Here is a 27,910-nt window from a genome sequence, read left to right on the forward strand (position 1 = left end):
GGCTCAAAGTCACCAAGAAAATTAGAGTTAAGTCACCTTCCACAAGAGACTTTCTTGGGCTGCCATCCATTCTTCCTGGATGGTGGCCTTTTCCCCAGGGCCTTGCTGTCTGGTTTAGGGTTTCGTGTGCCCCTCTGACAAGGCCCAGCACTGGGTTAGGGGTGAGTGGGAGGACAAGAGAAAGAGAGAGTCAGCATTCCTTTCATTTCTCTTCGGGGTGCTGCGAGCTTGGGCAGTGGGATTTTCCAGGCTGCCGGTTCTTTAACCCTCACTGTCTAGTGAGGGAGAGAGCCACGGGCAGAGTTTAGATTAAAATCTGGAAGGATGGGTTCATCTATTAAGTTCCCAACCTGCCGTAGACCCAGGTCAACTCCAGGACGGCCAGAGTTCAAAGCTGCTTCCTTCCAACCTGGGTCACAAATGAACAGGTTCTGCTTTAGTGCAATTTCCCCCCAAAGGAAGCAGGGATCACATGTTCTGGCCCCAGGGCTGCGAGAACCTTCTGACCTCGAGGGCAAGGCAGACACTGAGCCTGACCTGCTGAGCAGCTCGTCACACTTTTCAGAACTGTGCCCCTTGGGTCCTTTCGGGGACAGGGTGCCTGCAGGCAAAGGGTGGGAGTTGAGGCTGGGGTTCCGCTGCGCGAGCTGCTGCACCTGCGACACTTCCACAGAGGAGCACAGGGGAAGGGAGGGTGGAGAGAGAATGCCATCAAAGACAAGAGCTAAGGGTCAGTGGTACTTAGGGGCTGCCGCAGCCCTGCCCCAAAGACGGGGAGCTTCTGGTTCCCAACCAGAATTCACCCTTCGAAAACCACCTTCGCAAAGTGCTTCTTTAAGTGACACCACTTAATGGAAGGGTCCCTTGGCGTGACCGGCCCGGAGCCTGGAGCTCTCAGGTGGGCCCCCTCTGCCCTCCCCGTGATGTGAGCTACGTGGAGGAGAGGAGGGAGGCAGTGAACGCACATGCACACAGTGGAGTCTCACGACCCCAGGACAAGCGCAGCCGCACGTGGCAGAACGACAGGTGCCGTCACGGCAGTGGCTGCAGCCAGGGGCCAAGGGAAAAGTACAAAGTGCTGGAACACAGGGCCGGGGGCGGAGCCCTAAGGGATCTGAAAGACATTCAGCTTGCTGGTGTTCTTGAGCGTCTGGCGCCGATTGCAGAACCAGACGCGCACGACCTCCCGGTCGTAGTTGAGCTCCTTAGCAATCTCGGTGATCTCCTGGCCTGTGGGCAGCGGGTTCTTCTCGAAGTAGGCATTCAGAGCCTCTATGGCCTGGGGGGTGAAGGAGGTGCGGCGTTTGCGTTTCTTGGAGGGCTCACCTCCCACGAACTCCATCAGGTTCTGCTGCCCTTCCTGGTTCCGGAGTTCGGCTTCATTCAGCCACTTTTCCAGCACTGGCTTCAGCTTCTGGGCACTCTTGGGTGTGATATCCAGCTTCTCAAACCTGTGGGTGACCCAAGCCCGGGAAGGGACAGTGAGAATGCCTTACTCCCCACCCTGGGGTGTGAGTACTCTCCACGAGGGGTTGCCCCTCTGAGGACTGGTGGGACCGTACTAAATGGTCCCCTCACCGCCCCCATCAAGACCACCCTGGCTCAGCCAAGCCCAGACTCCGCAGACTATCCCGTAAGCCGGGTCACAAAAGGGAGACCATTCCCACAGCCTCAGTTCAGTGGCGCAACGATAACAGTGCAGCTGCTGTCTGAACAACTCTTCTAGAACGTTCACACCCAAATGAGTGAGGTCCTTTGAGGAGTTATCCTAAGAGGACTTCAGAGATGGCACGTGGATGTCACAAGTGCCATCTCCTCCGATTTCATCTCACAGTAGTGACACTGAGTCAGACCGCTCTTCCTGGCCGAGCCCGGATGCGACTACAGAACTGCCAGCGTGACACCTGGTCTAGCAGTCACTCTTGTCTAATCTGGGAGCTGGCAGGCACCTTTCGGCCATCCCTGAGCCATGGACTCATTCCTGTTTGCAACACTTTGCCCTCCTTCGATACTGGCATCAGAACCAGTCTGAACGCTGCACACAGAAAAATCAGCTACATCGCTTTATAGTCATGCCTTGGGAGGAGGGGGGATGGGAGCATAACAGCGGGGAGGGTGGGTTGCGGTGGACGGCTAAGTCAGAACGGAAGTTCCCACTTTTGTGACCAACGGCATAAGCTGTAGCCTTTCCCTATAGGGTTCCTGAATGGATTAGGGTCTTAGGTTCCCCCCAACGAAAGACCACGTACATGCTCAGGATTGAAGAACAAACTTGAGAGGGCCCTCAGACGGACTGGATCAGCCTCTGGCCACTCTCGGTGTTCCCGTCTACCCTTGGAACAACCTTCCTGGTCTGGAAGGAGGCAGGAGCAAGAGAGAATATGGAAAGGAGCCATGCACCTGGGTCCCAATGAGTGCTTAGTGCCATCAAATGCCTGAGCTGGCCTTGACCTTGTCCAGAACAGCCTTACTCACCGGCAGATGGCTGACTGGCTGTAGGCTGGGCCTTCCGTTGCAGTCAGAGCCTGGCCCACCTGAGTCTGTGTGAGGCCCAGGGACAGCCGCCGGATCTTAAAGTTCTTGGCAAACTCCCGGATCTCTTCCAAGTTGATTCCGTCCTCATCCAGACTTGGGGTATGCGGCTCTAGGTCAGAGGAAGGGACCAGGGGTGAGTGTGTAAGACGGATGACAGCCCTCCTTACCTAGCTTATTGGCCTGGCCTGGTGAAGCAGTGAGGGATGAAGACATTTGACAAAAGGCCCATATACCCTTAACACCTTCACCACCCCTGTTCCCAAAGCAAACAAAACTTGAGGAAAAGGGACCTGGACTAACCTGTCTGGAAGTAGGGGTCTCTTTTCTAGTTCTTCCAGCTCCAGTGGCTGACCCTCCCCCATTCTCCCCGCTCCTGGCCCCAAGCAGAGCTGAGCCACCCACATTCCTCAAATACTGGGTGAGAGGCCAAATGAGAGACAGCCCATGGATTGGCTTCTTGAGGAAGTGGCCTCCACTGTCATCATGCCTAGAATCCAGCTCAGCAGGAATGGGAATAAGAAAGCCAATGCCTGGTAGCGGGCCTTTGCCCTTCCCCTTTGGACGCTAGAAAGTTTATTAAGGAGAGCAGCATCTAAAGGGGCTGGGGAGTCCGAATACATGCCTCTCCTCTTCTCTACAACCTTTTTCAGGAGTCACTTACTGGATACCAACTGGCTGACAGTAGGGGTCTCAGAGCAGGTGATTGGAATGGGAGCAGAGGCAGATGGCTTGGCCGCCGGGGCTGGGCTGGTGATGACCACCGCTGGCTGCGGCACGGCTGGCGTGGGCTGGATGGGCTGGACCTAGGAGAAGAGAGCCAATGAGACGCTACTGCCCACCTGCCTGGCTCAGGGGGTGGGAGTCCCTGCCCGGGCCACATGAAAATGGGCATGAAATCCTCACTCCCCCAGCACACTCCTACCCGTGCCCCATCACAAAGCAAGACTAGAAGCTACTTATTACACCCACCCAACGACAGTGACCTCTGAAGTAAGGACAGCAACATGCCCCACCAAGTTGGAGCCTCGCAGCCACCCGTGACACAGGCAGGTCAGAGGCTCCGAAAGGTTCAGTACAGTTGTTCAAAGCCCAACAGGTGTCCACCCTTGAGATAACTGCTCTCAAACCTTTTCCCTCAGAACAGAAACCTACACTTGATTCTAGAGGCTCCCAGGCCCCAAATGTCCATTAACAGGGAACTGGCAAATGACTCTGGGGACCTTTTTACAATGAGATTCTGTGCAGCTACTAAAAAGAATACAGTGGGGCGCCCGGGTGGTTTAGTCGGTTAAGTGTCCGTGATTTCAGCTCAGGTCATGATCTCACAGTCCGTGAGTTCGAGCCCCGCGTCGGGCTCTGTGCTGACAGCTCGGAGCCTGGAGCCTGGAGCCTGTTTCAGATTCTGTGTCTCCCTCTCTCTCTGCTCTTCTCTGCTCACGCACTGTCTCTCTTTCTCACGTATAATATTAAAAAAAAAAAGTACGCAGTTAATCTCTTAATTAACCGACATGGAAGGAGCTCTGGGTCACAGTGCTAAGTGGAAGAAAAGATAAAGTGAAAACAATTTTTATAGAATAACTCCTATAAAAAATACATATGAATTTCCAGGAAAAACAAAATCTTGAGACATATAAAGCAAGTTGTCTACATCAGCTATCTCTGGGGGTGGACTTGTAAGAGATTTTTGCTTTTTTCCATTACACATAATATTGGAATTTTTATAAAAAGTGTGTGTCAGGGCGCCTGAGTGGTTCAGTCAGTTAAGTGTCCGACTTCGGCTCAGGTCGTGATCTCAAGGCCCGTGAGTTCAAGCCCCACGTCGGGCTCTGTGCTGACAGCTCAGAGCCTGGAGCCTGCCTCGGATTGTGTCTTCCTCTCTCTGCCCCTTTCCTGCTTATGCTCTGTTTCTCAGCCTCTCAAAAATAAGTACACATTAAAAAAAATTTTTTTAAGTGTGTATCATATTTATCATCAGGAGAAACTATAAATATATCAAATCAGTATTTTTAGTATGAATTTTTAAAGTAAAAACCCGCAGCATGGGGCTAGAACTCAAAACCCCGAGATCAAGAGTCGCATGCTCTACTTACTGACTGAGCCAGCCAGGCAGCCCAGGATGATTGTTTTTAAAAGCTTCCTGAGGGGCGCCTGGGTGGCTCAGTCGGTGGAGCGTTTGGCTCTTGGTTTGGGCTCAGGTCATGGTCTCGCAGTTTCGTGAGTTTGAGCCCCGCGGCCAGCTCCATGCTGGCAGTGTGGAGCCTGCTTGGGCTTCTCTCTCTGCCTCTCTCTCTCTTCCCCCTTCTCTCTGCCCCTCCCCCACGCACACTGTCCCCGTCTCTCTCAAAATAAATAAATAAATGTTAAATAATAACAATAAAAAAACAACTTCCTGGAAAGTGCACATTTCTCTAGGATGAGTCCTATTCCCTGGATTCTACCCTTTGGTAGCTCTCAAGCCCAGTCCCTCTTCCTCCCCAGGGACTTAAGTTCAGGGCTCCTGGTTTCTTGGTAGAACTGTTTCAGCTGCCTCCTAACAGGTGACAAGGACTCAAGTCTTGCCACAGTTCAGTTCTTGGTTCCACCTGGATAACAGGTAATTTTTTTTTTTATTTTTTTTAACCTTTATTTATTTTTGAGACAGAGAGAGACAGAGCATGAACAGGGGAGGGGCAGAGAGAGAGAGGGAGACACAGAATCTGAAACGGGCTCCAGGCTCTGAGCGGTCAGCACAGAGCCCGACGCGGGGCTCGAACTCACGGACCGTGAGATCATGACCTGAGCTGAAGTCGGACGCTTAACCGACCGAACCACCCAGGCGCCCCGGTTAATTTTTTTTTAATACGCATCTAATAAGCCACTTCCCTTCCATGACTCTCTGCTCCATAATAAGTGATAAAATAAAAGCACCGTTTTTTTCCAGTGCTCCCTGCGTACAGAGTGTTACCTGTCTTACGCGTGATATATCCATTAACGTTCATAACCTTCTGAGGTTGGTACTCTGATAATCTCCATTTTACAGATGAGGCTAGGAGGTTATTTACAAAGCCTGGAAGCGGCATGCTGCATTTGAGAGCCAAGGCCTCAACCTCGCCCGAGAACTTGCTAGAAATACAAATTCTGGAGCGCCACTCCAGAACTTCTGAACAAGAAACTCCAAGGGTGGGGGGACGTGTGTGCATCTGGACTCTGCATTCCAGCTGTCCTTCAGGTGCTTCTGACACACAACTCTGGGAACCCCTGCTCTGACACCTTTTAATTCCTGCAATTACAGTAAAGGGGGGGACCCACTCTCCTGCCCACCTCATCCCTTTAGATTAGTGCCACCTCCCTTCTCTACGAAGCTTTGCTGAATTCCCCAGTCGGTCCAGAACTCCCTTCTCGGGGTCCCTACAGCAGCTTGTCATGTCCCTGTCATAGTCTTTGTCACTCTGGCTTGCAACTGTCTCCAGCAGTGGGCCACCTAAGGCTAGGAAAGGCATCTTACTCGTCCCTAGATCTACAGCACCTGGAGTATAGTAGGCACTCAAAAACTGCTCCTGGAATGAACAAATAAAGGAATAATCAAAGCCACAATGCAAGTGAAGGGGTGAGGCGGAGGGGATGCAGAGTCACCTCCCTGGGCTTTCCTGGCAATCGGTTCACCCTGGAGCCGATCAAGACTCAGTTTGCTTTGACTACCTCCCTGGCCCTTTCAGCATGGCACTGGCCTCTGAGGGCACATACACTTGTTTTTGGAGTGGGGGTGGGGTGGGGGGGAGTGCTCTGTCCCTGAACAGAGTATGTGGGGCCTTCTACTCTGGGATTTCCCCTCACTTTGGGGAGGTACTCTGTGTGCCAGGGGCTTCAGAAAATAGTCTTGTCCTGCCCTGCAGTCTTGAGGGAGGCACCCCCCCCACCCCTGCCCTCATCCCAGCCCAGCCCTTGTACCTCACTCTTAGCAGGGGACTCAGGCGTGCTTGCCTTCCGGACAGCCACGGGCGGAGGCAGGGGGCTGCTGGCCAGGGTCGCGATCACCTGGCCCTGGGCATTCAACAACAGCTGGGGTGTCACAGCCTGGACCTGCAGGCTTTGGGCTGGTGCTGGGGCTGCCACACTAGCCGAGTTCACTACCCACGGAAGTGCTCCAATAACCTGGAGGAAACAAGGCAGGGACCCCAGGTGTGAGGCCAGCGTCCAGTTCTACCCCCAACCCAAATCCCCACGTGGGCAGGGGAAGGGACCTCAACAAATCGTTGAACCCTTCCGGACCTCAGTTCCCTCATCGATAAAGCTGTTTCCTTTATTCTATCCCCGGAGCCGAGGTGCAGGAAGAATAGGTCTGCATGTGATTCACACAGCCCTGGATGTGAAGCCCTGCCCTGCCCTGCCACATTTTATTGGGTGGCTTACTTTCTCTGAACCTCGGCCTTCTCCCCCCAGAAAAATGGGAATGAAAATCTCCACCTAACAGACCTGTACTCAAAATGAGGTGAGATAATGTGAGAGAGCACCTAACACAGAGCCTGGTCACAAAGTGGGTGCTCCACGAAGGAAAACCCCAGAGTAGAGTGAGCACCTACAGGCTGGGGTGGAGGTGAGGCCCCTGCCGGGGCTCATTATCAGCAGAGAGCTGCCACACGAGAGATGAACGGCAGCGTGGCACCCTGTCCAAGTTTCTAGGACCCTCAGCCCAAGGCCCGGCCCCCCGCCCAGGCAGCCTCACCGCAGCCCTCAACCCTCAGCCCTGGCTTCGACCACTTGCCTGTCCCTGAGCGTTGGTGAGGATCTGACTGCTGATCCCTGGCATGCTGGGAATGGCGTTGGCAATGACCGGAGTGGTAGTGAGGGAGCCTAGGATCTGGGTCTGTCCCCCGAGGGAAGCAGCACTGATCTGTGGGTGGAGAAAGAGCCTTGCTCAGAGGCCACGGGGTGAGAAAGAGCCCAAGGCAGAGAGGAAAAGGCTGAGCGCTTTGGGGTGGGGAGATACGGATGCTGGGCAGGTGTGAATGTGGGCTGCAGGCCTATGTCCACCAGCTGAATAGCATCAAGGGCCAGGGGCTGCGGGGAAGGGGGAGGGGCACCACCACGGAAGAGTAACTCCGGCTAATCTTTCAGGCCAGGCCCAGGAGGACAGAAGGCCAGACTGGAGGGGCCGATGTGAATCTAGTCACATCCAACAGCTCCACTGCCCGAGCCGGGAGCCACACCGGACAGACACGGGCACGGGGCTGTGAGCCTCCAGCTCCACCTTAGTTACAGCTCACGAGTTTGCAATCCCCAGACATCATCCCACCCTCCAAGGCCGGTCCAGTGGTTCAGGTTCTGGAGAATTTGCCCAGCCCTCTTGGCGGAGATTGTCTGCTCTTGTCTGGGATGGATGGGCTGGCAGATGCAAGGAGAAGGCCTCAGAGGGAGCCATCTCTGCGGATGTGTTGGAAAAGAGCCGTTTTCGGGGGGGCTGGTCCTCCCCCTCCTTCCTCCCCTGTGGGAAGGGCCAGTTCCACCCTTGGCCCGAGATTCGGTCCATCCCTGGTCAGCCCTGGGTGAGGGCAGCAGCTTACAATTCCTGGACTCAGTGCGAAGCCTGCAGGCTGGACGGTGATCTGTGGGGGGGTGTCCACTGGCTTGGGGACGGGGGCAGTAGCGGTGGCAGCGGTGGGCTGCGGTAGAATGGCCGGCGTGGTCTGCAGCAGCGGCTGGGTCTGGAACAGCGTCTGGGGCTGGGCCGCTGGCCGGGGCTGCGTGGGCGAGGAGGCCTGTACCGGCGGGACAGCTTGTACGGGTGTCGGGAGAGCGGCGTTCAGCACGGCAGCTGCTACGGAGCAAGGCAGAGACAGAGGCGCTCAAATGCCTAGCCGCAGCCCAGAGCGGCTCCAATCCCAAGGGATCTGGCCCAAGAATGAGAGGGGGGTTGGGACAGCGGGGCAGAGGGGGCAGGCAGCCGTGATTCCCTTGATCCTTGCAGGGGCAGCGCGTGGCAGCATCTCTCATCCCCCCCTCCCTCGGGCCTGCTGGAGACGCGTAGGTTCCAAAGCAGAAGCGGAATCTTCTTGCCGTGGTCCTTCTTAGGAGGCTGGTCGTGGGGCGAACTCTGGCGCGGTGGGGGGGGAGGGGGGCAGTCTCGGTTGGCTGGAGTGAGAGAGGCCCGCTGGGCCGGCTCGGTGTCATGGCCTAGAGTCCCGAGGTGGTGCAGCAGCTCTGTGGCTGGGTGCCTGGGACACCGGATCCGGACTCCAGGGCTGTTGCCCCGGTGGGCCGCGTGTTCTGAGTCCAGCATGGCAAGCACACGTGCAGGGACAGTAGTGTAGGGTGGTGGGGGGCCTGGTGCAGTCCTGGGGAGAGTTGCCGTTACCTTGCAGACCGGCTAAAGGTGGCTTGAAAATTCCCCCCGTAGGAGAAGCAGCTGTCAGTCCTGGGAGGGCAGCCACGGTTGCTGTAGGAATTGTCCACACGGCCAGCCCCTGCTGACCAGCCACTTGACCTGCAATACTGATGGGGATAAGAAGAGGTTGAGTAACTGCCCCTGCTGGAACCATAACTCCTGTCAGAACTGTGGCTAAGTTTTCCTGAGTCAAGACCTGCAAAAGCAAACAAGATTTCAAAAAGAAAAGAAAAAATAAAAAATCAACATTGACAGCGCAAACACCAGGTCTCTCAGACCCAGTTGAGCACAAACAAAGCATTCTGAGGGCAGTGGGGAAAAGGCCGGTGAGGGTGGGGAAGAGACCAGCCCTAGCCGGAGGCCTGACCCCGAGGGGGTGCCTGGACCAGACTATCCTGCCTTCAGAGAAGCTGCCTGAACCGGAGACGGGGCCTGGCCCCACTCACGGGACAGCAGAGGGTGTGCCGGCCTCCTCCACCACAGTCTGCTGCCTCCCAGGCCTTCCCTGGGCCCTGGCCCACACGACCAATGCTTTGTGGCCGTCGGGAAGCAGGGGGCGGGGGCTGGTGGAACCAGGAGATCAAGGGCCTACAGAGGCTTCTGGGAAGCTCTGACGGAGGATACCCCGCTGGATGCCTTGCAGATCTGTGCATGTAGCAAAAGGTCACAGGGAACTCAGCACAGCCGGGGGACCCGGGAGGCAGCTTCGGCGCTGGGGCGGCCCCCTGGCTCTAAATGAGGACTCTGAACGATCCATTAACTCTTCCAGGCATCTCCTGGAGGGGCTAACAAGGCTATTCACTCATTTAGTCATTAGATAAACAGAGATGCCTGTGGCATGAAAGAGTTAACGTTATCTCTACAATCTTTGCTGGACCCAAGAATATTAGTTGGCAAAGACAGATCTAATCTTCCCAGTGGGCCTGATCTGGGGTAGGGGAGAGGCCAGGGGTGCCCAGGAAGGGATTCCCTCCTTCAAGCCACAGCCCCTTCCCTGTTCTGCCCCGAGAAATCCCCAGATCCCATGGCCACCCCACACTGGCTGTCCCATGCTTTGCTCCCGCCCAGGGCCCTCTGTTCAGCTCCCCGGGGGGCCCTTACCTGGGGGGCAGCTTGTACAGCCAGTGGCGTCAGGGTCTGCGATGCCTGAGGCTGGCTTGGGGCTTGGCTGAAGGTGGCAACCGCAGGGGCAGGGCTCGGAGGGATCCCCGGGAGAGACTTCACTTCATGTGGCATTGAGAGAAAGGACAAGGAATGAGCCCGGTGTGAGTGGAGGGGTCACTGGAGTAGAACATCTGGTTGCAGTTTGGAGTGCTAAATTCTCAGGCCTACATTGTTTTTCTGCATAACCCAAGGCCAATCACCAGCCTTCCCTGGCCCAGGAGGCAGCTTCCCAAATGCTACCGGTAGTGAGAATGGGAGGATGGGGGACCCTGTGCCAGACCTGAAAGGTGGGCTACCCTCTTCCCACATCTAGTTGAAGAAGATGCAGGCCTATGCACAGTTGCCTATCAAGTCTCCCATTTCCTGGCTCCATAGGACATGGTGACCTATCACATAATCAGTAAAGGGGCCCTAAGCAAATGTGTGTCAGGGAAGGAAGGAGCTAGAATTGATGGGAGCAACTTCCCTTGACTCATCCAGCAATTCAATCATTGTTACACCACCTGCAGGTGACTTTGTGGATGCAGGTGCTAGCTTGGGGAAGGGGCAAAGATTCCTGTCGGGTGAGGTCCTTGAAGTGACAGTCCCTGAAAACTGGACAGGTCTTTGCCACACTCCAGAACACAGGGGCATTCCAAGCCAGGCAGCTTTTTTCTGCCAAGGCCTGCGGTCTGAAGTCCAGCTGAGAAGCCTCACTGAGCTTCCAAAAGAACTTCTTTCCTGTGAAAGGGTGCTTTTCACCCAGCTGATAGCTTCCTCTTGCTACCTTGATTTAGTCCGGTATTGGAGAACCCCACCAGGAAACCTCTTCAAAGCCACACAACAATGAGGAGAAGGGTTATTATTTAATACACAGTAAAACTTGAAAAGGAATCTACATATTGGGTGATGGACGTCAGACCAGATTGGTGGCCTCTTAATATTGGCTGGGTGTAGATTTCCCCGCCCTAATCTAAGCCTACTGAATTGGATGTCTGGGAATGGAGGTCAGTAACCTCTCCTCTCTCTCTTTTTCCTTTTAAACCCACTTGTGATACATCATGCAGCCAGAGGAGGAACCACGGAATTAGACAGCCTTTCCACCTTGCATTCCCAGCCCACATTTTCATCTGGAAAGGCAGTAACCTAACTCAGGACTATAAAGTTCACAGTATATAATGAAAAAAAAAAAATCCAACTCTTTAAGGAATCAAAGAGAAAACAGGCAACAACAAAAGTCTTCTAAAATACAAACAGAAAACAAAACGACAGGTTTATGTCCACTGTGGAGGGGAAATACAGGTCTAGCTACTGAAAAAAAAAAATCAGAAAACATCACGATACTCTGAACCCACAAAAACTTAAAAAATATTTTGCTTGACAAAATGTTATGAAATATATATTAAAAAAGCAAAGTGAGAAAATGGGAATGTGATAAACATGAATGAGAAAAGCTTATCATCTAAAGAAACGAAATGTTCATTTTATTAGGATTTATTTTCAAAGTAGGACTAAGGGTCCAAGGGTTTGCATACATTTAGGGCTTTTATCACTTCCTGCTAGACTGCTTTTCAGAAAGACTGAACCAATTCACAGAACCATCAATAATGTGCCCATTTCTCCACAGTGCCACCCAACCTAGGTTTTATCACTGTTTATTTATTTTTCTGGCTTAACAGCTATGTGGTACCTTGTAGCCAATTACTGGTCCTCTCTCATTGATAGATTTTGTACTTTTCCAGGTGATAACTTCCTCCTAGGTACACAACTGATTTCTTTTCGAAAGGAATTTGAGGGGCGCCTGGGTGGCTCAGCGGGTTAGGCGTCCAACTCTTGATTTAGGCTCACGTCATGATCTCACGGTATGTGGGTTTGAGCCCCACCTCCGGTTTTGCATTGATAGCACAGAGCCTGCTTGGGCTTCTCGCTCTCGCTCTTGCTCTCTTTCTGTCCCTCCCCCACTCTCCCTCAAAAAATTAATTAATTTTTTAAAAAAGGAGTTTGAGGGGCGCCTGGGTGGCTCGGTCGGTTGAGCGTCCGACTTCCGCTCAGGTCATGATCTCTCAGTTTGTGAGTTTGAGCCCCGCGTCGGGCTCTGTGCTGACAGCTCAGAGCCTGGAGCCTGCTTCGGATTCTGTGTCTCCCCCTCTCTGCCCCTCCCTCACTCAGGCTCAGTCTCTCTCTGTCTCTCAATAATAAATAGACGTTAAAAATTTTTTAATTAAAAAAATTTTAAAAATATACACATGGACAAGGACTGGGTAGTAATTTAGAGTGATATAAATCACTAGATTTTTCTCATCCTGAAAGTTTCCCATTACTTAGTTTCATTTTAAGAGAAAACTGTTTTGGTTTTTTGTTTTTTTGTTTTTTTTTTACTTTTTTAATGTTGATTCATTTTTGAGAGAGAGACAGAGCATAAGTGGGGGAGGACAGAGAGAGGACGACACAGAATCTGAAGCAGCCTCCAGGCTCTGAGCTGTCAGCACAGAGCCCGACGCGGGGCTCGAACTCACGAGCAGTGAGATCATAACCCGAGCTGAAGTCGTATGCTTAACCGACTGAGCCACCCAGGCGCCCAAGAGGAAACTCTTCTTAGCTTCTGCTCTGCAATAGCATTATCAAGAAAGGTTCCATCAAGGCCACAGTCTAAGTTGGCGGCTTCTTGGGAGGTACCATCAAAATACCTCCCTTACCTACCCGATGATCACTAAAATGCCTTTACAGAGAAAAGGACTTTCGTGAAGAGGCTTAAATGTACAAACCCCTGGAAGAAGATGCACAGTACCATAAACACTGATGCTAAGGTATAAAGAGTTGACTTAGCATCCATTTCCGAGAGCAGGTTTGAACAAGAAACAGAATTAAGGCACCAGACAAAATGAGATATGGAAGATCGTTAAAAGAATAAAAAGGGAAATTGCCGACCCTGTGTAAACCTGGGAAATCTCCTGAATTTTCTGGGAAAGAGCCCCATCCCCACCGTGGAAAGGAGTGGGAAGATCGGTCAGACGTAGAATCCTGGTCTTTGCTGCCTGCTCTCTGGGGCGCTGCCCTGTGGAGCACGTGACACCCCACCCTGGTCTCAACATGGAGCAGAGCATTTCCAGGCTAGGGGAAAACGGTCAAGCCTCTTGCCGTTCCTTTATTCAAAAGGAGAAAAAATAACCTAGGTCACTAGGGTGCCAACTGAATCTGCGTGCTGATTTGCAGGCAGAGTGAGGGATGTGAGGTCTCACAGTTTTCTTATTAAGGAGTTGCTATTTCCCTAAAGCCTGTCTGTTCTCATTTGCTCTCTTCTTGGCTCCTCTTCTTGGCCCACCCCCACCAGCCCAGATCTCCAATCCGGGGAAGGGAAGATAAGCAGAAGGCTAGGGGAGATGAATCGTGGAGTTCTGGGGGTACTAACTGAGGATCCCCAGGTTTCCAGCAAAAGACATCTACTCTGAAAGGTGTCAGTGAGGGAAGTCCATGAAAGGGTGCCCCACAACAAGACAGCCATGCCTGGCACCTCAGTCCCAGCCTCTAGAACAGCCCTGGCTGTCTCGCAGCTATACTACAGGGTAATTAGGAGAAATGGTGTGGGTGGATCGTCCCTATCCATTCCCCTTACAGGGGAATCAAGTTCTTGCCCAAAAGTCGTCTTTGGAGACAGCATGAATAAGACACCAGGCTTGACTCACGCCAGCCCAGCTAGGAGTAAGGAATTGGGATTCTGCAAGGTCCTACCTAACCTACATCTTTAGTGTGGGGTAGGTAACATGCCCTCCTATCCCCAGCCGCTGGAACCTCCCAGATTCACCACAGAAGGTACTGGGTTAGAAAGGCTGTCGGGATCCTGAAGGTCTAGTCCTTTCTGCACTCGGCCTTTCTGGGTTGGACGTACAGCCCTCTCGGAGGTTAATTCGATCCCCTCAACTGAGCCCAGCTGCTCTCCTCCCACCTCACCCTGACCCATCCCAGTTTAGATGTGGAAGTGAATGAAACCAGAACTAAAGTTCCAGGGACATGGAGGGCAGGATGGCCCTAACAGCTGAGCAGAAGTACAGCTGTGGCCAGAGGTCGTCCAGTGGACTGGAAGACAAGACCCCGGGGCCACCCTGGCTCTAGGGACTCACGCTGGCTCTCCAAGGAGCCAGAAAGAGGGACTCGGGTGGACCAATGCCAAATGGGAGCAATGGCCTCGTACCAGTTGCCTCTGCAGAGGAATCTGGGTTGTCTGGCCCAGCTTCACCAGCGGGTTCACTGGCTTCGGCCGGGCCTCTGCTCTGGGAGCCCTCGGCAGCGACACCCTCCAGTCCTTTGCCCTCCTCCTCAGCAGAGATCTGGGCATCCACTCCAACTTCCAGCACGCGGATGGTCTCGTGGCCTGACATCACGATGACCTGAAAACAGAGGACAGGGGACATTGCTGGTGGGGAGTGGCCAGTAGGCTTCTGGCTGGGGGAGAGGGGAGAGGGCACTTGGAGATGCAGACTGCTTGCCTGAGGGCTGTGTGCTGTGACAATTCCACAGCCTGGGGCAGGCTGCAGCTCCCCGATCCCTGGAAAGAAACTGGGGCCTGGTGACACGGGAAGGGCTTGACACACGCTAGTAAAAGCCCCACAGAGCCAAACCACTTGGAGATATTTCTATTTCCTCCCCGTCCTGGACTCAGTGCAGGGAGTGGTTAAGTGGCCTATCCCACAGCCCTGCAAGGGCGTCCTCTTAGCTGCTAGGATAATGGAGGCCCCTAACTAACACAGCATCCAGCCTTAGGCTGGGCCAAGAAGCAGATCCCTCTTCACTTCTCTTGAAACCTTACAGGAGTTTCCTCAAAGACAAAGGGATGGACATGAATGCTCCACAATGCTGAGTAACTTTTTAGGCTCATGATTCCAAAACTCTGGGGTACAGGCCAAGGTTTCCAGGCAAGCTAACTTCCTGAAATGCAGGTCAGGAATACTGTAGAAGCAGCCACTGGCCCCACCTCCCAGGACTGGAGCCCCACCTCTCCAACTGGAGCCCCACCTCCCAAGACTAAAGCCCCACCTCTCTGGACTGGAGCCCCACCTCTCCAACTGGAGCCCCACCTCTCCGACTGGAGCCCCACCTCTCCGACTGGAGCCCCACCTCCCAAGACTGAAGCCCCACCTCTCCGGACTGGAGCCCCACCTCCCCGGACTGGAGCCCCACCTCCCCGGACTGGAGCCCCACCTCCCCGGACTAGAGCCTTGCACCCTGTGGAGCGGTGGGGCCAGCCCTGCCATCTGCAGGCATGCTCCGACCTCGAGGGGGCCTTCCATGTCCTCAGAACACTTGGTCTTCTTCCCCTGCTCAGCCAGCCCTCAGCTCTTCACCTCCAGCACTGGCATGCTTTGAATTAGACCAATCAAGAATCAGGGACACGCTGTATGTTCAAAATCTGTGTCGAGCCTCCCCTGCACTTGGCCTGTACCCGAAGGCTCTCCCACAACACAGTCCTCAAAATTGAACCCAGCCAGAGATTGCTGGAAAAAGTGACAATGTGACCTCTCAGGGGAGTATGAGTGAAATACACCTCCAAAAGCAGTTCCTTTTCTGATTTAAATTTGATACGAGGGACTTCAGTCCAATTACCTTTTAAGAAATGTTAACCTTTTTTTTTTCCTTTAAAAAATTATGTAATGAATGTTCACTGCAAAAAATTATAAAATATATTTAGGAAAAAATAGAGTAAATTACCTGATGTCCAAATCTTTTCCTTATGTAAACTTATACATATTTGTATATATATTTAAGCTTTTTATTATTTTTTTAAGTAGACTCTACCCCCAACGTGGGGCTTGAACTCATGACCCTGATATCAAGTGTCACATGCTCTACTAAGTCAGCTAGGCATCCCATACAATTTTTTATATTTTAATTTCACTTCTTTTTTTAAGTTTATTTATTTTGAGACAGAGAGAGAGAGCATGAATAGGGTAGGGGCTGAGAGAGAGAGGGAGAGAGAGAAACCGAAGCAGGCTCTGCACTGTCAGCACAGAGCCCAACAAGGGGCTTGATCTCATGAACTTCGAGATCATGACCTGAGCCAGAACCAAGAGTAAACTGCTGAACCGACTAAGCCACTCAGGTGCCCCTAAGCTGTGACTTTAAAAAGTGAAATTAAGGGGTGCCTGGGTGGCTCAGTCGGTTAAGTATCTGACTCTTGATTTCAGGTCAGGTCATGATCTCATGGTTTGTGAGTTCGAGCCCCAAGTCAGGGTCTGTGCTGATGGCGTGGAGCCTGCTTGGGATTCATATTCTCTCTCTCTCTCTCTCTCTCTCTCTCTCTCTCTCTCCCCCTCCCTTGCTTGGGCATGCACGCACATGCACCTCTGTTCTCTCTCTCTCTCACTAAAAATAAATAAAATAAACTTAAAATAAATAAATAAATAAATAAATAATAAAATCACAGCTTAAATCCCCGATCTCAGCCCCTGAGAAATCCTAGCTGGTAACTACATCTGGATGGGTGAAGTCGGCATGAATTTTGGTTAAGAAACAGATACTGACAGGCTCTGTGGAGTGTTCCTCCTGGCCACACCCCAGGGTCCATCACCCTCACTCCCCCACCTCTTCCTGCCCCAGAACATACCTGCTCATTGACGGTCAGTGATGACTCTGGCCCGGCTCCAGGATCCATGGTCACTTAGGGTGGGGTGGGGGCCGGCCCACACCTAGCACAGCCTGTGGGATGACATGGGACGGGAAAAGCAAAGGCTGATGTGACACAGTAATACAATTTCTATACCATCTTGGAGAGTCAGGAGTAGAATGGTAGGAAGGGAGAAAAATCTAAGTTCTCCCAAGTATCTGTACAAGTAAAGGAAACAGGATTCAAAGGACCTGAAAACGGAAGTGTCTTGCTTCCTACAGCACCCCAAGAGATCCTACACTCAGGAAGAACCAGGGTGACAAGAGGAAAGAGAGGGCCAGGCATCCGTCCCTGGGCGTTCCCCAGTCTGCAGGGAGAGAGCAGACCCAGCAGAACCCAAGATGACTTTGACCCAGACATTCAGAGCCTCCAGAGCCTCAGACACAGGAAAGGAGCACTCTGGCCATCAGAGGGCTTCTCAGGGGAGGAGTCTGAGCAGACTTCCTGGAAGAGATAAGACCCGAATAAATTGAAACAGTAGTCCCAAACCTGAATGTGCGTGATCACCACTTGGAGCGCTTATTAAAAATGCAGACCCCAGGTTCCCCTGAGAGTCTGATTCAGCCGACGGGTCCCACAGAAGCAGCTCTTAAGTGATTCTGTGGCAGTGGCCTAAGGACCATCCTGGCCTTTAACACGGGAGCCAGGACAACATCCCAGATAGTAGAGCAGCCTGCCAAATGCAGGGAGGGGGAGTGGGAGGAGCCCCCGTGAAGAACAGATTCACAGACCATAGAGTCGTAAGAAATAAAGGTATAAAGCGGACAAATAGGTTTAGATACTTATACAGAAAAGAAGGCAATTAACATTGACGTTGAGCGCCTATAGTGAGTGCTAAGTATTTCTATAACACTTACTCAAGCTCATTACTCATGCCCGCTGGGGGATGGGAGAATTACCACCACCACGGTCCAGATGAGGGACCTAAGCTCAGAGAAATGCGCTAGCTTCCCCCTCTTTCGCCTTCCTCCTCCTCTTTCAACCCTGGGTTGGCTGACAGGTTCTCCTTCTTCGGTTATTTTATCGATTGAGGTAAAATCCACGTAACATAAAATTCACCATTTTAACCATTTTAAAGCGCAAAACTCCACGGAATTGAATGCATTTATAATGTTGTGCAACCACCGCCACTGTTTAGTTCCAGAACATTTTCATCATCCCCAAAGGGAACCCCATACCCATTAGCAATTCCTCCCTTTCTCTGCCACCACCGGCCCCTGGCAGCCGCCAGTCGGCCTTTCCTCTATGGATGGGTCTATTCTCCATATTTCATAAAAACGGATGCATACAGTAAGTGGTCTTTGTGTCTGGCTTCTTTTACTTAGCAAAAACGTTGTCAAGGCACGTGTCAGGACTTTGATCCTTTTTATAGCTATGCAATAACGGATAATATCGGGTGGGCTTTCTCTCTGGGGAGGGCTGACAGAGAGGCAAACTGAGGTTCCATTTCCAAGATGGAAAGCTCATCACGCTCAGCTGTGACTCGACCAGCCCTCCACAGGTGTGTGCCAATCCACCACCTCCCCACACAAGCGGTTCAAGAAAAAACCCTGTATGGGGCGCCTGGGTAGCTCAGTCGGTTAAGCATCCGACTTGGGCTCAGGTCATGATCTCACGGTTCGTGGGTTCGAGCCCCGTGTTGGGCTCTGTCTGACAGCTCGGAGCCCAGAGCCTGTTTCAGATTCTGTGTCTCCCTCTCTCTGCCCCTCCCCTGCTCATGCTCTGTCTCTCCCTGTCTCAAAAATAAATAAAATGTTAAAAAAAATTTTTTTTAATAAAAATAAAAAAATTAAAAACCCTGTAAGTGCAACACTTAGACAATGACTGAGGAACGGAAGATTTTCATGTAATCCCATGTATTTTACAGCATGGTAAAATACCTCAAAGCAGAGAATGAAGAAAACTATCGAACCTTTTCAAAGAAACCGGCATCTTCTCCAGAAGAAAACTGTTTGGAATCTCAGAACTCTTTTTTTTTTTGAAGGTTACTTATTTATTTATTAATCTCTACACCCAACACAGGGCTTGAACGCATGACCTCAAGACCAAGAGTCACGCGCACTACTGACGGAGCCCGCCAGGTGGCCCTGGAACTTTTGAGACCATTTTAAACACACAGATGGTAAAGCTGAAGGAAGGAAGCATTTGGAAAATACCTTCAAGAATTATCAGCGCATGTGAATCTAATGACTTGATACTGTGTCGTGCAATGGTCTTCAAAAACAATTTGGCGAATGAGAATTTCCAAACGAGGATCTGGGGGATGAAACTAGCAGAACGTATAGATCAAAGAATGATTTGTGTTAGTTACCCTTGTCTGAAAAAGAGGCGGAGAAGCCTGCTAGTCAGTTGCTTCACGAGGTGCAGTCAGCTGCATCTGAGAACAAGACTCAGCCTTGCTCAGCTGATAGACCACCATGGGTTGGAGGACCAATTGCTACACTGCAACAGAAATGAAGAACTGGGGCACCTGGGTGGCTCAGCTGGTTAAGCTTCTGACTCTTGATTTCCGCTTGGGTCATGACCTCACGGTTCACCGGTTTGAGCCCAGCATTGGTCTCTGCACTGGCAGTGCAGAGCCTGCTTGGGATTTTCTCTGTCTCTCTCTCTGCCCCTACACTGCTTGTTCTCTTTCTCTCAACATAAATACTTAATTTTTTAAAAAAGCATCTGACTCTTGATCTCGGCTCACGTCAAGATCTCATAGTTCATGAGTTCAAGCCCCAAGTCCGGCTCTGTGCTGACAGTGGGATGCCTGCTTAGGATTCTCTCTCTCTCTCTCTCTCTCTCTCTCTCTCTCTCTGCCCCTCCCCTGCTTGTGCTCTCTGTGTCTCTCTTTCTCTCAAAATAAATAAACTTAAAAAAAAAATGAAGAATTTACAGGTGTTTAATTCATATGTTTAGACTATCTTTGAAAATGATAAAATAATTAAAAGATACACTTTTTTTGATACTTACACACTTTAAAGGGAAGATATAAGCCATTAGGACTTAGAGAACAGTATTCTGATGAACATCAATTTAGGGCACCCTGTTATATAAATATAAACTAAATTATACAATGAAAATTTATGTTTTTGGATAAATTTGCCAAAGAAAACTTGACATTTAAAGAAATGTGGAAAAAAAGTAATCATGATTAAAAAATCATTTGGACAATTCTGGAATTCCGTTTTAATATATTGTTTTTTCACTGTGGTAAAAAACTTTATTTTAAGAGGTGCCCTGCTGGCTCAATTGGTGGAGCATGCGACTTTTAATCTCAGCGTTGTGAGTTCAAGTCCCATGCTGGGTGTAGAGACTACTTAAAAATAAAATCTTAAGAAAGTATTTGTTTTAAATGTTTTTTTTTTTTTTAAAGTCCAACCTGGTGAACATCTAAACCTAAACTGCTCTAAAAATGCCAGCCTTTCTCCTAATTTTATGACCCTTGTTTCCATTCATTTACCACATATTTCCATCTGGATGGTCTAGTAGGTAATTAAACTTGTAGGTCTTGAAAAAAAAATCCATTGTATGGATATATCACATTTTGTCTCTCCATTCCTCGGCTGATGTTTGGGTTGTTTCTCCCTTTTGACCATGTGAATAGTGCTTCAATGAATTTTTGTGTACAAGTTTTTGTTTGAATATTTGTTTTCAGTTCTTTGGTATATATGCCTAAGAGTGTTGTTGCTGGCTCACCTAAGAGGCTTTAGGGTCTTCACCCTTTGGTAGAATGTTCCCTGGCCAAAGAGGCAAGGAGAACCATGAGGTTCCCTTTCTCCATTTCCTTCTCTAACCACCTACAGTAGGGATGAAAGTGAGGGCAAGAAATTCAAGACACCTAGCAATTTGAAAAAAGAGGAAATAAGGCCTCCCTTTTTAGGTACAAGAGGGTACAGGAGGGGCAGAGGAATTTGCTGGAAGAGGTAGTAGGCATCTTCCAACCTCACTGGGACTCTAGCCTCATTCCTGGGTGATGTCCTCCTCCAGATTTTGTACATGGGAGCCTTCTATGAGTTTTGCCAAGAACTTGACAATTTACCACCACTTCTGAATGGGAACTGGGATGAGCCATGGAATTTGTTACATAAAGAAGTCTGGGGCACTTGGGTGGCTCAGTCCGTTAAGTGTCCGACTCTTGACCTCAGCTTAGGTCATGATCTCATGGTTCATGGGTTCGAGCCTCAAGTTGGGCTCTACACTGACAGTGCAGAGGCTGCTGGGGATTCTCGCTCTTCCCCCCAAAATAAGTAAATAAACTTAAAAAAAGAATGTCAATTAGCAAGTCATTTGCAAATTCAAATAAAAGGCAGACACCAAACTGAGAGGAAAGGTATGCAAGGTAAATCTGGGTCCATTATAGCTTGATATGTACATTTCATGGAGGAAGAATTTCCCAATCCCAAAGGCCTTTAGGTGGGAGGCATTGGTAGCCAGTCATTGTGGGGCAAGGGGCATCTGCTCAAGAGGGGCTCAAAGTCTGCTCATAGTCTTGTTGTGGTCACTGGCTCCTTTCGGCCAACCATGGCCACTCACGGGGAGTTGTTAGGTAACTATCCACTTTTGTGGCCGTGTTATTGGGGAGATTCAAGTAGTAGAGAAGGCTCAGGTGATTCTAAGATCCCTTCTGCCCTTGAGATTCTATGAGCTTATGTGGGGCGGGCCTGGTTTCTCAATGTCTAGTCCTTTGTGTCAAGGGCAAAGTCAGTCCTGGCTCAGAGCCTCTGACCACGCACAGGCCCACTCTAACCCACCAACCAGGCTTCAGCACACCAGAAATACAGGCAGAACAGAGACAAAGGCCTCCCTCATTTCAGACCCTAGAACACACTTGGCTTTAGTCTTGGCCTTACATGACTCCTTAGCCTTGGCTCTACAGGACGCCTATCAGAGATATGCATGGGGCACAAACACATCGCTGAGAAGTAGACACTCAGCATTTTGACTCTGAGCTGTGTCCTGTGTGTTCCCCTAGTTCAGCATCTGTGCAGACTTACTCCTGGACCTAGCCCCACCCCCTTGCCAGGAACTTTCCACATTCCTCAAGCCTTAGGCTGTGGCTTGGTCTCACTGACCAGACCGCCATCTTTAATTTGCTTTTTGACCAGTTCCCTAATGACTGGGGTACATACATTTGAATGGCCTCCTTTGAGCTCATGATGCCATGCAGGGTCCACAGCCTGACAGCCAGGGAGGAGAGATGATCCACAGTCTGTTTTAAGAGAAGGGACTCCTGTGATCACTTTGGCAGTAGAACACTACACACACAGATCACGGCAGAGCTGCTCTGGGTAAAGCTGGGACGGGAGCCAGTGCCCACCCAGAGCCTCCTCCTTTGTCTTCTTTCTCCAGTGAGTGGCGTGAAAAACACCTGAATCAAACCTGGCAAAGCACCACGGCTGCTTACCAGATGGCTCATTTATCCCTCACTTTCCTGTGCTAACATCTAAAAACACAGGTAGCCTCGGGGAGAGAATGAACTGTGTGTGCTCAAGCATTTGCTCACAATCCGAAAATCCAGAGCTCCAGGACCATCAAGGAGTTCCCAGGGAGGGGAATGAGTTAGGGGACCGGGTTCTATGTATCACTCTCCTTTGGCAACTGCTCTGGGCTCGCTTAGGGCAACATTCTAAGACACCGGGGAGGAGCGTTAGGAAATCTCAGACAAATCCGAATCCCCTAGAGTAGCCGGAGATCCTATTGGGAAAAATTCTGAAATGTTTCATCCCTTATTTATTCAACAAATATTTCAGTGGCTACTATGTGCTGGGTGTTGGGGCTACAACAGGGGAAAAAAACATTTGCCAGCTTTGTTGAGAAGCCTTCAGTCTGACGTGGGAGTCAAGGAGATAAAAAGATAACTACGTTACAATATGTTTAAATGTCATGGTGGATAAATAGAAGGTAGTAGAGGGTCCACAGAAGGGATACCTAATACAATCTGGTGTGGTCCTTTTCCCTTTGTTCCATGAGAGCGTGTGTTTCAGACATGAAATTTTATGTATGAAGATGGGGTGCCTGGGTGGCTCAGTCTGCTGAGTGGCTGACTCTTGATATCGGCTCAGGTCATGATCCTGTGGTCACAGGATCGAGCCCCACATCAGGGACCCCCTCCAACCCCCCACCCCCCCCTCCTCCACTGGGCATGGAGCCTGCTTAAGATTCTCTCCCTCTGCCCCCTCCCCCACTAGTGCGCTCTCTCTCTCTCTCAAAAATAAACTTGAAAAAAAAATCTTACACCATATAGAGGAAAATGGAAGTTCTTATATGGGGTTCAGACTTTTAATTCAGACACATTTCTGTGTTTTGTTGTTGTTGCTGTCATTGTTGTTTTAGAGAGAGAGAGAGAGAGAGAGAGTGTGTGCGTGCATGTGAATCTTAAGCAGGCTGCACGCTGAGTAGGGAGGCTGACATGGGGCCTGATCGCATGACCCTCAGATCATTGTCTGAGCTGAAATCAAGAGTCAGATGCCTCACCAAGTGAGCCACCCAGGCGCCCCTTCATTTCTGTGGATTTAATCCCTCCCTTAACACTTAATGTGGTTAAGGTTTTTCAAGGTGTAAAATGCCTTCTCATTATCCAGTCATTCGAAGGGGCAGGATACGCTGCGTGAAGTTACTGGACTCTGAGGAATGGTCGATTAAGCTGAAATTAGTTTTATGTATTCAATGGAAAGAAAGTCACATTTGTTGTGACACAGGGCGCCTGGGTGGCTCAGTTGGTTAAGCATCCAACTCTTTATTTCGGCTCAAGTCGTGATCTCACGGTTCATGGGATCGAGCCTTGAGTCCAGCCCCGTGCTGACAGCACAGAGCTTGGGATTCTCTCTCTCCTTCTCCCTCTGACCCTCTCCCACTCACTCTCTCTCTCTCTCTCTCTCTCTCAAAATAAGCAAATAAACTTAAAAAAAATGTTTTTGACATAATTTCCTCAGGCTAGGTTGTTTGTGGGCATTTTACACTGCTTTTATGTTTCAGCTGTATACCCACTTACCTCTTGCAAAGCTGCCATTCAAAAAGGCCACAATGACAGGAAGCAGGGGATTGGCAGATTAGCCAAGACTGGTAACTGGGGCCGAGCTGAATGGTGCCATGAACTCCTCACTTCCTCCCCAGGCGCGCTCACTCGGTCACACAAGGACCAAATCTCAATCTCTGGCCGGGACCTCCTCAGGGAACTTCAGCCTCATATATCCAAATGCCTACTGATTGTTCATATCCTCTCATATTCCACCTGTTCAAAACCAAACTCTAGATTTCCACCTCAAACCTGTTTCACCTGCATGCAGCCTTCCCCACGCCAGCCAATGGGCAACTACCTCGTTCCACAGATGCTCAGGCCAAAAACCTTGCCATCATCCTTGCCTTCTCTCTTACTGGTCACATTCACTCCTTCACCGAATCCCATTGGCTCTCCCTTCCAATATGGGTTGGGTTCACAATCTCAGCCTTGATATTTACTAGCTGTGGGCCTCAGGACAAATGGTTTAACTTTTGTGCCTCAGTTTCTTCATCTGAAAAAAAAATGAGAGAAACAGCACCTACTTCATAGGGTTATAGTGAGGACTGAATAAATTAACGCGTGTAATTAACGCGTGGCACATAGTAAGGGCTCAGAAAATGGTAGTTATTATAAAAATTTACATACATTATCTCATGCCACTTTAGTGTAGCAGTTGAGAGCCTAGATTCACCTCTCAGTTTTAAGAGTTCTTCACTGTGATGGGGCGCCCGGGTGGCTCAGTCGGTTAAGCGTCGAATTTCGGTTTTGGCTCAGGTCATGATCTCATGGCTTCAGGGGTTTGAGTCCCGCATCGGGCTCTGCGCTGACAGTGTGGAGCCTGTTTGGGATTCTCTCTCTTCCTCTCGCTCTCTGCCCCTCCCCCACTTGCACTGTCTCTGTCTCTCTCGAAACAAATTTTAAAAAAAATTATAAAAGATTTCTTCACTGTGAGAACCTTGGACAAGGACCTAACCTCTCTGTGCCTCAGTTACCATATTTAAAACAGGGCTAGGGTTGTAGTAAATTGCAAAAGGGTTCAATATATATTAACTATTATTATTCAATTCTGATGCCAGTCCCCCCAAGCCATAGAGCAAATACACACCGAAGCCTGACCAATTGTGTGACCTTCCACAGAGGGGCAGGTTACTTCTCTGTTTTCTCAGGGATAAATAATAAGAGACCTCACCTTGGACTTACTGTGTAAAACACTAAGAACAGTTAGCTATTATTGCTCTCACTTTTACAGATAGAAAGTTGAGGGTTAAAGAGAAGTAAGCATATAGGCTTTGGGAGGAAACCTAGACTCAAATCCCAGCTTGGCCGTGAAATAGCTGTGTGATCTTGGACAACTGACTTACTCTCTCTGAAACTCAAGTTCCTTATCTTTAACATGGTGATTAAATGGAAAGACCTTATGGGGGTTGTTATAACGGTGATATGAGATCATGTAAGTAAAATGCTTAGCATGGTGCTCTTATTACGATTCTCGGTTTTATCGACAGGGAAATGGAGGTAGAGAAAAGTCCGGTGATTTGCCCGAGGGCACAGGAAAGTCCATGGAAGGTTCGAAATTGAAGTCAGTGTCCACCTGCCCCAGATCCCTATCCTCCTAACACAATACCAAGCCTCCTCTCCGGAAATGGAAAGGGCCTGTTCTGGCCCCAAAGGATCAGGACACATTGGAAAATGGAAGCTCTCAGTTCTCCTCCAGAGCCCCGCCCCCCCCCTCCCGCCATGTCATGAGCAGAGATAAATGGCTTGGCAAGCCATTGGTAAACCAGCTAGGTATACACATGTGCCAGAAGAAAGGGAAGAGTAAAAAGATAGGAAAGTAGTGAATGACTTTAATTCCCCTTTTCCAAATTACCATTTATAATCTTAGACATATATAAGCGAACAGTAAACCTAGTTTATAAGGACACATTTAGATTTAGTTTCTCCTCCTGTACCCTTTCCTTTGTGCCCAAACATGATTCATCCTAGGCAGGGTGAAAGGAGGGGGCAAATGAAATGTGAAAAATAAAAAGTAGTTATATTCCCCCACCAGACTGTAAGCTCCAAGACCTGTCCACTTATTAACATACCCCAGTGCCTAGTACAATACCTCATACATGACAGGGGTTCAATGACTATAAGCCAAAAACATAAACTAAGAAATCAGGTCATATCATTTGGCTTCCTCATATTTCCTTCTCCCTCAAAACACAGATCCTATTTCAAATTTTTTTTGCCCCCATTTGCAGTACTAAGACTACTTAAAAATTATTTCAAAGAAGTAGCAACAGGGGCACCTGCGTGGCTCAGTTGGTTAAGCAGCAGCCTTCGCCTCAGGTCACGACCTTGCGGTTCATGGGTTCGAGCCCCACATCAGGCTCTCTGCTGTCTCGCTTCAGATCCTCTGTCCCCCTTTCTCTCTGCCCCTTCCCCGCTTGTTCTCTCTCTCTCTTTCAAAAATAAATAAAAATTAAAAAAAGAGAGAGAGAAGTAGCAATAAGTTCTGGAGAACCCTGACCACACCAACTCTTTCCTACTGTGGCAATCCAGTTTCCCTCCCATTCCCTCTGTGGCCTCACTGACCCACCTTTTGACACAGAAAGAGCTTGGGGCTTAAAGGCAGAAGACCCAGGTTGAGTACTGCTTCTCCTCAAGTAATCTCTCTAAGCCTCAGTTTTCTTATCTGTAAAATGGGGCTAAATTACAGTACCCACCTCATGGGTCATTGTAAGGATTAAACTGACAACACTTAGGTAAGGCATTTAGAACAGGGCCTGGCACACAGCCAACACTATGTAACTGTTTGTGACTATTATTTTTATTTTTCATCGAAGTAAAGCACGATATAAAAATGTTTTCAATTGCAAAGTGTTAAAAAATGTAAAAGATTACTATTATGATTTTATAGCCAGCAAACTGAAATGAAAACTCCATGACAAGGTCAATTCTGTCTGTACTGTTCAGAACTTGGCACATACTGGGTATTTTTGTTGGACCAATAAACAAAATGAAGTTCTATGGCACATATGCAAAACAACAACAACAACAACAAACCAGGTCACAGAAATATCACCCTGAGCACCAGGACTTCAATCAAAAGGGAATATATGGAATTATTCCTCATTAGGCCCTGCTCGTCGATGTTGGCTGCCTTAAAATACCAAGATAAGGAGAGGAGGGATAGATATCTATGAACAATTGAAGATCAACCTCTACTTTTGGGACAAGGAATCGGGAAAACTAGATGAGGCTCAAATCTTTGCAAAGAACTTCTTTTCGTTTGCCCAGAAAGGCTTCCTGACAGTGTTTTATTTCTCCTTGCCCTGCAACCAAGGCTATTCTGTGGTTTCAGGCTTCCAGTTATAGCTGAGTTGGGGATCCCAACGCTAAAGTGGGGATTAGAAGACACCCTGGGGCTCCCTTGGCCTGGCCAGGTGAGAACGGCCAGGAAGCACCTAACGGGCCCATTATTATGACTATTTATTAATAATAATATTGTTATTAAATATTTATGAAGCGCTCATGCTCTGCTCGATGGTGACCCTCCCACATTCCCCCACCTTTCCAGCAACGCCTGGGTTCCTAACCCTGAGTCCCACCAGTGTACTGCGGCTGGGGAGAATTATGACAGGTCGCCTAGGCCGCCTCAGTTGACCTTGACCGCCAGGAACCCAGGCGTCCAGGTTCTCCTGCGGGGCAAGAATCGGCTTCTGGTCGCCACCGGGTGTGTGTACGTAACGTCCGCTCTGGTCCGTACCCCACCAGGGCTCCAGGGGCAGAAACGGGGAGGGGCCAGGTCCCAGCACCCCACGGGGTCCACCTGGCGGCCGCCCCCTCCCCTCCCCGGGTCCCCGCCGGCCCGCGGGCGGACCAGGGCGCGGCCCCGGGGTCTCCGGCCCCAGGCGGGCGGCCGCGCGCTGTCCCACTCCCGGAGCTCCCCGCCGCCCCGGCCCGGCATCCCGGCACCCCGGCCCCGCGGCATTTTTTCTCTTTATCATAAATATATAAATTATGCTAATTACGGGCATTGCATATTAACCAAACCCGAAACCTCCCCTGCCCGGCCCCCTCCCCGTCCGTGCAAACCCCTCCCCGCCCCGGACCCCGCTACTTACCGGAGCCCGAGCCGCCTCCGCCCCGGGTGCCCGGCGGCCACCGATTACAGATTCATCTCACAGCCCGGGCCAGGGGGCCGGGGCCGAGGCCGGGGCCAGGCGGCCGCCGCCCG

General features: G+C 50.3%; 1 protein-coding gene across 6 annotated transcripts; it reads right to left on the reverse strand.

Annotated features, from left to right (window-relative positions):
• Positions 1-213: 213 nt before the first annotated feature.
• On the reverse strand, positions 214-27,910 carry POU6F1 (POU class 6 homeobox 1). Of its 6 annotated transcripts, XM_053226245.1 has the most exons (13): positions 27,786-27,910; positions 24,144-24,190; positions 21,815-21,894; positions 16,638-16,729; positions 14,229-14,424; positions 9,998-10,119; positions 8,867-9,092; positions 8,076-8,329; positions 7,277-7,405; positions 6,463-6,666; positions 3,197-3,338; positions 2,476-2,644; positions 214-1,451 (listed from the first exon to the last, which is right to left on the reverse strand). In XM_053226245.1, exons 4-13 carry the CDS (start codon positions 16,683-16,685, stop codon positions 1,106-1,108), a joined length of 1,836 nt encoding a protein of 611 aa, XP_053082220.1. In that variant the 5' UTR covers positions 16,686-16,729; positions 21,815-21,894; positions 24,144-24,190; positions 27,786-27,910; the 3' UTR covers positions 214-1,105. The 6 variants fall into 6 exon arrangements, with proteins under 6 accessions (XP_053082220.1, XP_053082223.1, XP_053082219.1 ...); XM_053226248.1 differs by lacking the exon at positions 27,786-27,910 and having other exon boundaries at positions 8,076-8,326; positions 24,144-24,207; XM_053226244.1 differs by lacking the exon at positions 27,786-27,910 and having other exon boundaries at positions 24,144-24,207.

The sequence above is a fragment of the Acinonyx jubatus genome, chromosome B4 (assembly GCF_027475565.1).
Source record: "Acinonyx jubatus isolate Ajub_Pintada_27869175 chromosome B4, VMU_Ajub_asm_v1.0, whole genome shotgun sequence".
Taxonomy (NCBI): domain Eukaryota; kingdom Metazoa; phylum Chordata; class Mammalia; order Carnivora; family Felidae; genus Acinonyx; species Acinonyx jubatus.